Below are 13,081 nucleotides of genomic sequence, written 5' to 3'. Positions count from 1 at the left end.
GACGGTTCAGGAAGAAAATCATCACGCTTGAGGTCCAAATAGCTGGAGGAACACCTGCCAGTGATAGAGGAGCAGATAGGTAGACAGATTTTGGAAAGGTGTAAAAGCAACAGGGTTGTTGTGATGGGAGACTTTAACTTCCCCAATATTGACTGGGACTCACTTCGTGCTAGGGGCTTGGACGGGGCAGAGTTTGTAAGGAGCATCCAGGAAGGCTTCTTAAAACAATATGTAGATAATCTAACTAGGGAGGGGGCTGTACTGGACCTGGTGTTGGGGAATGAGCCCGGCCAGGTGGTAGAAGTTTCAGTAGGGGAGCATTTCGGGAACAGTGACCACAATTCAGTAAGTTTTAAAGTGCTGGTGGACAAGGATAAGAGTGGTCCTAGGGTGAATGTGCTAAATTGGAGGAAGGCTAATTATGACAATTTTAGGCAGGAACTGAAGAACCTAGATTGGGGGCGGATGTTCGAGGGTAAATCAACATCTGACATGTGGGAGGCTTTCAATTGTCAGTTGAAAGGAATTCAGGACCGGCATGTTCCTGTGAGGAAGAAGGATAAATATGGCAAATTTCGGGAACCTTGGATAACGAGAGATATTGTAGGCCTCGTCAAAAAGAAAAAGGAGGTATTTGTCAGGGCTAGAAGGCTGGGAACAGACGAAGCCTGTGTGGAATATAAGGAAAGTAGGAAGGAACTTAAGCAAGGAGTCAGGAGGCTAAAAGGGGTCACGAAAACTCATTGGCAAATAGGGTTTATGAAAATCTCAAGGCTTTTTACACGTATATAAAAAGTGGGCAGCACGGTAGCCTTGTGGATAGCACAATTGCTTCACAGCTCCAGGGTCCCAGGTTCGATTCTGGCTTGGGTCACTGTCTGTGCGGAGTCTGCACATCCTCCCCGTGTGTGCGTGGGTTTGCTCCGGGTGCTCCGGTTTCCTCCCACAGTCCAAAGATGTGCGGGTTAGGTGGATTGGCCATGATAAATTGCCCTTAGTGTCCAAAATTGCCCTTAGTGTTGGGTGGGGTTACTGGGTTGTGGGGATAGGGTGGCGGTGTTGACCTTGGGTAGGGTGCTCTTTCCAAGAGCCGGTGCAGACTCGATGGGCTGAATGGCCTCCTTCTGCACTGTAAATTCTATGATAAGAGGGTAGCCAGGGAAAGGGTTGGCCCACTGAAGGACAGGGGAGGGAATCTATGTGTAGAGCCAGAGGAAATGGGTGAGGTACTAAAGGAGTATTTTGCATCAGTATTCACCAAAGAGAAGGAATTGGTGGATGTTGAGTCTGGAGAAGGGTGTGTAGATAGCCTGGGTCACACTGAGATCCAAAAAGACGAGGTATTGGGCGTCTTGAAAAATATTAAGGTGGATAAATCCCTAGGGCCTTATGGGATCTATCCTTCAGTAGATCCTTATGGGATCTACTGAAGGAGGCAAGAGAGGCTTGTAGGGATGGAAGAGGTTACAGATATAGGGAGCAGTAAGGATATGGACGGGTTTAATACAAGGGAAAGTATAAAATCCACTCTTGATAGATCAGGATCTTGAGGAGAGTGGTTAGCGTGTACAGCACTGCGACTTCAGGATTGCAGCTGGAGTATACAGTGGAGAGACTCTAGTTAAGGGAAGGAACTAAAGCAGAAAGATTAAATTTTAAAGCATTACGACGGGGGACATGAAAGGAAAGTCTCTATTCCCTCTGGTTGGGGAGTCCACACATTGAGGAGAGATAAGTTAGAAGTAACTTCTTCATGAGGAAAAGTGGTTGAAGTTTGGGATCATTCAATCCAGGGAATAGTTGGTGAAAGATCACGATTCTCTTAAAGGAAGATTGAAGAAGCATTTGAAGCAAATATCTGAATGTGAAATTAGTAGCTGGATTGCACCAGGAGAGTGATAGTTCTGATGATGGGCTGAATGACTTTTGCACTGCACAATTTTGTGATTCTGATTGCTGTCTTGCTTGAGATCAGTTAACTCAACATTTACCAGAGATTGAAACCAGGACTTTGTTATGACTTAGCACTGCTGATAATGATCATCTCCAATGAAGAACAGGGGCCTGTCCGCTCACAGCTCACAGAGTAAATATAGTGACTGACCTGCTTAACCTGTGGTTTTACGTTCCTGTGTACCCTCAGCTTCCTTGCATCGAGTTCAGTTAGGCCAATGCAGTCCCCAATCTGTCGGTCTGAAAATCCATCTTGCTTTGCTTTTAACAGCAATTCGTCAGAAATGGTTTCACTGATGGAAGAGACCAAAGCAGTTAAAGCAACAATGCAGCGGGAAAACTGTACAATTCTCTCAAACTGACATGCTTTGTTAATGCAACCGTACATCACTGGGCTTGGGTTGTAGGTCGGGTTCAAACAGAGACTCACAACCCCTGAGTACCCCTGCCTGGGTGAGGCCTCAATGCCGAGCAGATCGATGGAGATCCAATAAGGACAGAAGCACCTGGTTTCCACATTTCCTATGGCAGCTTTCCGATTCTGTGAACATGGACAGCAGCGGTTCAAGAAGGCGTCTTACCACCACCACCACCTCAAGGCAATTGGGAATGTACTGCAAATGCTGGCCCTGCCAGCAATGCTCTCATTCCACGATCCAAACCACTGGGATAGTGGCCTTCAATTTGGCAATATCCCTCCATGAGGCTTCAAGAATGGTGGAATGGGAATGGAAATAATATGGACATGGTTGGGATGAAGGTGAACTGTTGGAGTGAAAAAAGGGTGGCTTCACCAGGTACCTGGGATTGCCACTCCCTAACTCTCGCACCATTGCAAACTTACCTTGAGCATGTAATTCACACAAAGCAGCAGCGTGGATATGAAATTCACAAAGGGATGCAAAACAGAAAGTTGTGATGAATGGCTGCTTTTTGAAGGTATTCAGTGGAGTTTCCTCAGGTTTAGTTCTGGGATCCCTGTGGTTTTTCATGGATGTTAATTACTTGAACTTGGGGATATATGGCATAATTTTGAAATGTGCAGATGGCATGAAACTTGGAAACGTAGTAAACAGTGTTTGGAGAAATGCATTGTACTGTGGCTTGCCATAGTCGTGACTACTATGGTCATTTTGGTTCAAACAAAGGCTTTCTGCAGAAGCCAGTTTTCCACAGCACATGAAACATGGTGTCAGGTGTGTGCAGTTGAAATTTGAGTGGATTTTGATGGCTGTAAGAGAGACAGCCGCTGTAAAGAACCGCAGAGAATAATTAAAACTTCAGACTGCAGCTTTGTACAGGACATTGACCGCAGGGTGAGTCAGTATGGCTCTGAATATTCCAGTATCGACTCCTGTGAAGTTGAAGGGAGATTTGAAAACCCATTGGAAATTCTTCCAGTTGCAATGGCAGAACTATGAAATGGCTACAGAGTTAAACAGGACACCTGAACAAATGTGAGCATGCAGCATGGTGGCACAGGGGTTAGCACAGTGGTTAGCATTGCTGCCTCACAGTGCCAGGGACCCAGGTTCAATTCTGACCTTGGGTGACGGTCTGTGTGGAGTTTGCACTTTCTCCCTGTGTCTGCGTGGGTTTCCTCCGGGAGCTCCGGTTTCCTCCCACAATCCAAAGATAGATCTGGCATCTTTGAATCTGTCTATATATATGTTTCTGGAACATACCTCTTCATTCACCTGAGGAAGGAGCAGCGCTCCGAAAGCTAGTGACATCGAAACAAACCTGTTGGACTTTAACCTGGTGTTGTAAGACTTCTTACTGTGCTCACCCCAGTCCAACGCCGGCATCTCCTCATCAATCCAAAGATATGCATGTTAGGTGGTTTGGCCAAGTTAAATTGCCCCAAAGTGTACAAAGGTTGTGTGGGGATATAGGGATAAGAAAGAGGATTGGGCCTAGGTAGGGTGGACTTTGGAAAGGTCGGTGCAGGCTCAATGGGCCGAATGGCCTCCTTCTACACTGTTGGATTCTATGAACTATGTTATCAATGCTCGGGAAAGAGTGCTACAAGCTATTGCAGAAAAGTCAGTCTCGTGAAATTTTGAGGCCTTGAAGACCCAATTTGAACCCTCTGTTCATGTTATTTATGAACATTATGTGTTCAACATCACCTAGGAAGAGGAAGAGAATATTGATCAGTATGTGACTGCATTGAGCTGTCTAGCTGAATCTTGTGAGTTTGAGCAACTGAACGATGATCTGATCCGAGACAGGATTGTCTTAGGAATAGAAGGTCCCCAGTGAGGGCACTTCTACTGAGAAAAGAGAAACTTACTCTCAGGAGTGCTGTTGACCTGTTCAGAAGTTCTGGAGTGGTCAATCATCAGCTAAAGATTATTGATGCGGGATCTAATGAGGCTCAGCACTATGCTGAGAGGCAGCTGTGGTCTTCCAGCACAAGACAATTGAGAAAAGGAAGAACCATTTACCAAACACAACCATTGAAGAAATGTTGCTGCAACTTGTCAAGGCAAAGGTCTTTGCCAGCCTAGATGCTTAGGAGGGATATGGAAAGGAGGGTGAAAACAACATCTTCTGGATGCTATTTTTGAGGTACAGGTGGTTGTACACGCTACCTAGCATTTCTACTGCTCCAGAAGCATATAAATGCAGGCAGCTTCAGGTGATCTTCCAGGAGTGGAAGCAATTGTGGTTGATCTGCCAGTCTCTGGAGGTGGATATCTGATGGAAGAAGCCATCACATTCTGTGATCAGAATCTAGTGAGACAGTTAGAGAGAGCTTGCCCGATGAACCTGAAACTGGACAAGAAAAAACTGCATTGAAGTCAAGTATATGGGTCCTGTACTGGTAGTGAAAGGACTTTCACAAAAGGCGCGAGTTAGCAGAGATACAGCAACCAACAGATGTGAAGATGGTGCAATGATTTGTTGGATTTGTGAACAACCTAGCAAAGTTCTTGCTCAATTTGTCATCCAAGTGTGACCCTCTATACAAACTCGCTACAAAGCGAGTACTGGGGCACAGAGCAAGAAGTTTGTCAATCTGAAAAATGACCCATTTATTCTGACACTCTGCTTGAGCACTCGAGTCAGCCATTGCCACAGTGATGCGTCATACCTTCGCCAGCAGTTTCTAGGCCTCAGGCTCACCTAAGATGGTCGTCTGCTCCACCCAACAGGTGAGACAAAGAAAATCCCTCGGTCACTCCAAGCTCTCTGCCCCACCACCTCTTCTCTCCACCCCCCCCCCCCCCAGCCAGCAGATTGCTTGCCACCTCACCCCCTCCCAAACAAGCCCTCTAGACTCATCAAGCCATAAAACGATGTTGACTCTAAGTGTATTTTGATGTTTTCAATATACTGGGATTCCAGCATTTTACCAATTACGGATGTTAGGTTGACTGTTCTATAGTTTCCTGTTTTCTGTTGCTTTTTTCTTGAATAGAAGTATTACATTTACTGTTTCCCAATCTTCTGGAATCTTTCCAGAATCGAGGAATTTTTTGGAAAAAGCATGACTATCGCTTCAGCCACTTCTTTAAGACCCAAGGATGAGGCCTGCTCAGCCTTTGTCCCATTCATTTTCCTAGTAATTTTCTCTCGTAGTAGTGATGGCTGCAAGTTCCTTCCTTCCTTTTGCTCCTTGATTTTTTTTTTACTATTCTTGTAATTCTTTTTTTGTCAGCTTTGACAAAGACAGGTACAATGTACTCCTTCAAACTCTCTGCCATTTTCTTGTTTCCTATTATTAATTCCCCAGTCTCATCCTTGAAGGGACCAACGTTTACTTTGGGCGTGACCTATGGAAAAGGTTTCTAAGTGTCGTATGTGGCGGGTTGTGCTGGGAATTTCCCGCCGACTTTCTCAGCAAGTTCCTCACCGCTATCTAACAACTCTTAGGGCGTGATTTAATGGCCGCGATGCGCTTAAGCAAGGCCATTAAGTCGCAGGAGAGGCCAAAACTGAGAACCCCGCTGGGCACCAATCGGTTTGCGATCTAACCGGCCCGTTCCCGTTGGCGAAGTCAGGAACTCGCCAGAGCGTGGCGAGAAACCAATAAACACCACTTAAGGCCAATCTCCATACAATTAACGGGAGTGACCTCCTATCTAATGGCCTCCCGTGATCTAACCACCTCCCCAGCAAGTGGTCACGTGGACACTGATTAATGCACCTTTTTAAAAACATGAAGCTGGTGGAAGGGCTGCGGAGGGGAACCGAGGAGGTGAGTAGCCATCTTAGCTCCCAGGCCAGCATCGGTGGTAGGGAGACAGGGGCAGATGGGTGTCCCAGTGCCCGCAGGTCCGCCATGCCATCCCCTGGATTGTGTGTTCCCATTCCGAGGGCAACCCAAGTCCCTGCCTGTCTGCCCTACTGACCACCCATAACTCCCCTTGACCGTGGAGGCCTGTGGCCGCATGGCTGAAGGCTATTTCTAAATGGGAATTGGCAAACGTAGTTAAGTAAGCACTTCCGAGCTCCCAAGTTGGTTCCTGTGGATAGGCATGCCATGTAGCACGTGGGAGTTATTGCCCAGCATCCCAATCAGACCATGATGCCCGGATACTATGCCTGAACACTGCAGGAAGCAACACCACCGACAGAAAGGTCAACATCCGAACACCCAGGGGCTGGAACCCAGCGCTGGGGACATTTCAGCGACCAGAAGGTGGGTGTGTGCACTGGGGAGGGGACCAGCGCCTGGTCCAGGTGATGTCACATGCAAGTGTCTGGAGTACAGCTTCTCGGGTCCGCTGACCAGGGCAGTGGGTGCGTGGGCAGGGCATGTTGGATGGCAGGGGATGTGGGAAATGGGAAGGGTGGAAGACACTGCTGGTCGTCAGTCTCACAACCTCCCCAATTCCTTACAGATAATACACGCAATGGATGATATCTTGGCAACCGCAGAAGCTTCCCTCGTAGTGGCCAGTCACCGAAGGAGGCAGCGTAAACAGAGACTTGAGGTGGCGGCCCATGTTCAGCGCCCCATCCCACACCCTGAGGACCCGGCTGCCCATCAGGTCAGGGAGGGATCCAGAGGGCAAGGCCAGTGACGGCCCAGGTATGCAGGTGTCGCTGGTCTTTTGAACAAATGACGGACAGAGTGTGCCACAGGAGGCTCTGCCTGAACAAGGAGTCGGTGTGGCACCTGTGCCATGTCCTGGCAGACTTGGCACCACGTGGAGAAGAAGGATACCCGCTCAAGATGGCCATCAAGGTCACCACAGCCCTGAGCCTCTACACCTCAGGATCATTCCAGGGCTTGAGTGGGGGCATGTGTGGCATCTCACGAGCTACAGCCCACAAGTGCATCCATGAGGTCACGGATGACATGGACCAGGCCCAACAGGATGCCCGGGCTGCAGAATTCTCCGCCATCATCAGGATGCCCCAGGGTCAGGGGGAATGGATGGCACGCATGTCGCCTTGTGCTCACTGGGCCACCTGGCAGCCCTTCATCAACAGAAAGGGGTTCCACTCCCTGAGCGTCTAGCTCATGCGTGACCACCACATGAAAATCACACACGCGTGTGCACGCGTCCCAGAGAGTGTGCATGACAGCTACATCCTGGGGCAGTCGGATATCCCCGGCCTCTTCGAGGAGAACCCCAGGATGGACGGGTTGGCTCTTGGGCGATAAGGGCTGAGGACCTGGCTAATGACGTCAGTATGGAGGCCAGTGACCAGTGCAGAGCCCCGGTACAACGAGGCCCATGTGGCCACCAGGGCTGTCACTAAGCAGTGCACGGACTCCTCAAAATGCGGTTCAGATGTCTCAACCGCTCTGTTGGTGCACTGCAGTACACTCTCCGGAGGGCCGCCCGTTTTGTGGTGGTCTGCTGTGCCCTCCACAACCTGGCACAACAGTGGGGCGCTGTGTAGGAGGTGGAGGAAAAGGCGGCCGCCTCCAAGGAGGAGGAGGAGCCAGACCAGGAGTGGCTGGACGACAAGCCCGGGGAGGATCCACATGGTCAGTGGAAAGCTGGAGGACTGTCGGCAGCGGTAAGGGTCAGGCAAGTCCTTACACTGTCAGTAAAAAGGATGCAGCAGTGCCTTTTGCGATTTTCTAAACGTTTTCAGAATGCTTGACCCCTCATTGTGAGACTGCCCTTTATATCACTGCAGTATCGGCCACTATTACATGGTATATATAAAACATCTCCTTACTGGACACAATGACATGTTTACATCAATCTCACTGCTTGTAGTTAGTTACCTGTTGTGTTTGATTAACTCTTTCTCCAACGTCACTATCTGCTTGAGTCTGTAGAGAAACCATTTGTCTATAGCAGTCAGCTCATAAATCTTATCTATGGAGATCCCGCTGTGTAATGCCTGCAGAAGGAAAATCAGCAAAAGGTGACTCAAAAACAGACATCCTACTGGCAGGTAAACAGAGAAAATATCACATAAAGCTTCTCACATCAACAGAATAAAACAATCAGCCACCAAAACATAGCTGGAGGAGGGCTGTGGCTATTCAGTTGGAACACTTGACATTACTTCTGGCACTTTTAACTAACTTCCACACAATACAAATGGTTTCAGAAAGCAGGGGCAGAAGGAGCAAAAAGTGAACCATCATTATCAGACCCTAAGCCCGACTAAAAGATTCTTGTGGGTACCAGGCAAGAACAGGGTGGGTTTCAGCTTTCACCCACACCTCCAGTGGGCCAGAGACCTGTTCACACCCAATAACGCAGCTGCCACTGGGAAAGAGACGCTGTAGGTCTCTCCAAACTCACAGAGCTGCAGTGCAGTTTATGCCAATGCCTTCAGTGTGAGGGGGAGGGACAAAGGAGACTGGGGCATGGATAGTGGGAGAGGGAGTACAGGAACAGAAACAGTTGGAGTAGAGAACGAGAGAGAGGGGGAGAGAGAGCAAGCACAGGAACAGAAACAATAAGAGTGTAGAGATAGAGCACAGCAACAGAAATAGTTGGATATAGAGAGTGAGAGAGAGAGCACAGGAACAGAAACAATAGGAGTGTAGAGAGAGAGAGCAACAAAAATAGTTAGATATAGAGAGTGAGAGCATAGGAACAGAAACAGTAAGAGTATAGAGTGGGAGAGGGAACACAGGAACAGAAAGAGAGAGAGAGAAAGAGTGCACACTCCGAATCAGTTGGAGTACAGAGAGTGGGAGAGAGCACAGCAACATAAATAGTTGGATGTAGAGAGAGGGTGCACAGCAACAGAAACAGTAGAGAGAGCACAGGAAAAGAAACAGTAAAGAGTGAGAGAGAGAGAGAGAGAGGGAGCACAGGAATAGGAACAGTTGGAGTAAAGAGAATGAAAGAGAGAAGAGCACAGGAACAGAATCAGTATGGGTACAGATAGAATGAGACAAAGCACAAGAACAGACCCAGTAAGAGTATGGAGAGTGGGAGACATCACTGGAGTATACAGAGTGGAAGACACAAATGTGAGCAATCCAAAACACAAATGTGAGCAATCCAAAAACAATAAAAAATAAATCAAGGAGTGAAGTCCATATAATCTGTGAATCTATGAATTTATAGGACAGTAGGGAGATGTTTTCTTCGTGTGAATGACCACTATTTTCTAAGTTAGGGCAGTCGATTAATATAAGAAATTTAGTTAAGAATTTAGTAGATAGAAGCACTGCAGGGCACCTCTGCCCCTATGCCATGTAACTTCAGGATGCTTCTCGTGGCCTGGGCAAATGTCATCAATGGAAGGAGTTAAGCTCCAGGCTTCGAACCCTGAGACGAAGCCTGTGTTACCTTGGATCAGCGCTGTGGGCCATCAGCAGTAGTCGAATTGTATTCAACCACAATCTGCAACCCCATGGCCCGGCATATCTCCCATTCTACCTTTAGCACCAAGCCAGGGGTTCAATGAAAAGTGCGAGTGGATGCCAGGAGCAGCACCAGGCATACCGAAAGATCTGGGGCGAAATTCTCCTACCCGCCCCGCCACATTTCTGCGCCGACCGGCCGGCGGGAGTCTCCGTAACACCGGCCGGTCAATGGGGTTTCCCATTGTGGGGCAGCCCCACGCCGTCGGGAAACCCCCGGGCGCCGGCAAAACGGAGACTCCCGCCGGCGGAGAATGACGCCCCAGGTGTCAACCTGGTGAAGCTACACACAGGATTACTTGTGTGCCAAACAGTATAAGCAGCAAGTAATAGACAGAGCTAAGCAATTCCACAACCAACGGATCAGGTGTGCCACATCCAGTTGTGAATGGTGGTGGACAATTAAAACAACTCACTGGAGGAGGAGACTTCACAAGTATCCCGATTCTCAATGATGGAGGAGCCCAGCACAGATGTGCAAAAGACAAGGCTGAGGCATTCGCAACAATCTTCAGCCAGAAGTGCCGAGTGGATGATCAATCTCGGTCTCCTCCGGAGGTCCCAGGATCATAGATGTCAGTCTACAGCCAATTCGATTCACTCCACGGGATATCAAGGAACGGCTGAAGGCACTGGATGCTGCAAAGGCCATGGGACCTGACAATGTCCCGTCAATAGTACTGAAAACTTGGTGCCCCAGAATGTGCCTAGCCAAACTGTTCCAGTACAGCTACAACACTGGCATCTACCCAGCAATGTGGAAAATTGCCCAGATGTGTCCTGTACACAAGAAACAGGACAAACCCAACCGAGCCAATTACCGCCCTATCAGTCTACTCTGCATCATCAGCAAAGTGATGGAAGGAATCATCAACAGTGCTATCAAGGGGCACTTACTCGGCAATAACCTGCTGACGGGCACTTAGTTTGGGATCCGCCAGGGTCACTCAGCTCATGATCTCATATAACCGTGGTTCAAACATGGACAAATGAGCCAGAGGTGAGGTGAGAGTGACTGCCCTTGACATCAAGGCAGCGTTTGGTTGAGTATGGTGTCAAGGAGCCTTACCTAAACTGGAGTCAATGGCAATCAGGAGGGGAAACTCTCCGCTGGTTGGAATCATACCTGGCACAAAGTAAAATGTTTGTGGGTTGTTGGAAGTCATTTCAGTCCAAGGACAACCCCGAAGGCCCGAGGATCCGCAGGACAGTTTTTCAAAGGCAAAATCAGTCAGGGGGCCCAGCGTTGCCCAATTTACTTTTTTATTATTCGGCGGCCAATGTTGAGAAGATGCTGGGTTGGTGCATTGATCTGGGATCGATATGGGAACAGAGGGAGGCGAGGTCGTGTAGGGCATCTAGTTTGGGGGTGCTGGTGATGGCTTCCTTCCGTTTTCTCAGGTATGGTACTCTTCAAACCCGATGGCTGTGTCCACTCTAAGGATATGGAGTCAATTCAGGCAGCACTTTAAATCCATATCGAGGTTTGCTCCTATTTGTGTTAATCACTTGTTTGAGCAATCAAGACTGGGCCCAACATTTTTAGTGTTGGGAGGGAAGGGGCTTGAGAGATTTGGGGATTTGGTTTGTGGAGGGACGGTTTGTCAGCTTGGAGGAACTGTTGGTGAAGTCTGGTGAAGTCCAAAGATGTGCTGGTTTAGTGGGGTTTTGGGGATAAGGCTGGGGACTAGGCTTCTTTCAGAGAGTCAGTGCAGACTCGATGGGCCAAATGGCCACCTTCTGCACTGTAAAGATTCTAGGTTTGGACTTTCGGGGTCAAACTCATTCAGGTACCTCCAGATCTGGAATTTTGTACTAAGGTCCTTCCCAATTTTTCCCCATGGCACCACTGTGCTGCTGATGGAGAGGATCCTTTCTGGAGCGGGGTCGGAGGAGGGTAGCACGTCTGGCATCTATGAGCGGCTCCTGTCGGAGGAATTGGCTCCGGTGGATGAGGTGAAAATGAAGTGGGAGGGGAAGTTGGGACCGATAGTGGATGATGGGGCCCTTCGTTGGGTGAACTCTACATCTTAATGTGCGCTGCTGGTCTGTCCCAATGTAGAAATGGCAGTCATAGATGTACTGGTGGAACTTTTTTATCCCGAATACCACGGCCAGATCCTCCTTCTCGATCTGCATGTACTACGCTCAGCCATGGTCAGCGTTCAGGATGCAAAAGCGAATGGCTGCTCCTGACTATGCAGCCTCCGATGGGCCAGAATGGCCCCAATCCCATAGGGCGAAGCATCATACGTGACGATCAATGGCTTGCCTGAATCATAGTGTGTTAGCATTCCCAAGTACAACACCATCTCTTGAAACGCCTTAAAACGCCTCCTGGGCCGCACCCGATAGCCAGGTCCGATGCTTCTTCAGGAGCCGATGCAGAGGGGCCAGTTTGGCCACGAGACCCGGAAACAATTTCCCACAATAATTGACCAACCCCAGAAACGAGCAGAAATCTGCCGCATCTGTTGAGGCATGGGCCAACTGGATAGCGTGCACCTTCTCCGCCACTAGGTGCAAGCCTTCGCTGTCCACCCGATAACCCAAGTAGACCACCTCATGCATGAAACATGCACTTTGCTCAACCCAGTATGCCAAACTCCGCAGTACCGCTTCCAGGTTCTTCACGTGCTCCCGGTCAGTCACCCCCGTGATCAGCACATCGTCCAAATACACCGCGATGCGTGGCAACCGCCGCAGGATGCATGTGACCCCCGCAGGATACATGTGACAATAAATAAATCAAATCAAAATGTTACAATACATACCGGGAGGCCAAGAAAAATCACACATGCCGACGAGACACCAAAAGCCAGCCAGTGTACTCTTGGCCTCCCGGTATGTATTAATTGTAACATTTTGATTTGATTTATTTATTGTCACATGTACCGAAGTACAGTGAAAAGTATTTTTCCGCGGCCAAGGAAATGTACACAGTACGTACACAGTAGACAAAAAAAAAGTAGACAGTTACAGTGAATGTGAAATACAGTGAATGTGAAAAAGTACACAGTACATCGACATATTGACGAGAGGACCTGTCAAGTTCAAGCTATAGATGCGCATTACTCATGTCCTGCTTCGTAACCGAGCACCCACCAGCCAGTTCAGCTTACAGGTCTTCATTGTGAGGCATGAGGTAGCGATCGAGTCATGAAACGGTACTAACTGTCAACTTGTAATCCCCACACAGGCAAAACGTCCTGTCCCGTTTTAGGACAGGGACCACTGGTGCCGCCCAGTCGGCGAAACACACGGGTCGAATAAACTCCCCAACCTGTTAAGCTCGGCTTCCATCTTGTCCAGCGAGGCGCAAGG

At 48.7% G+C, this 13,081-nt stretch overlaps 1 protein-coding gene across 1 annotated transcript in view; it reads right to left on the bottom strand.

Annotated features, from left to right (window-relative positions):
* cps1 (carbamoyl-phosphate synthase 1, mitochondrial) overlaps positions 1-13,081 on the bottom strand; it is a 204,232-nt gene that overhangs the window by 70,509 nt on the left and 120,642 nt on the right. Inside the window, exons 21-22 of the mRNA XM_072484190.1 lie at positions 8,153-8,271; positions 2,105-2,246 (exon numbers count right to left, since the gene is read on the bottom strand). Of these exons, the coding sequence (XP_072340291.1) occupies positions 2,105-2,246; positions 8,153-8,271 (261 nt within the window). The remainder of the gene's footprint in view (positions 1-2,104; positions 2,247-8,152; positions 8,272-13,081) is intronic.

The sequence above is a fragment of the Scyliorhinus torazame genome, chromosome 2 (genome assembly GCF_047496885.1).
Source record: "Scyliorhinus torazame isolate Kashiwa2021f chromosome 2, sScyTor2.1, whole genome shotgun sequence".
Classification (NCBI taxonomy): Eukaryota; Metazoa; Chordata; class Chondrichthyes; order Carcharhiniformes; family Scyliorhinidae; genus Scyliorhinus; species Scyliorhinus torazame.
Note: the sequence above shows the minus strand (reverse complement) of the source record. Positions and strands in the feature narration are given on the sequence as shown.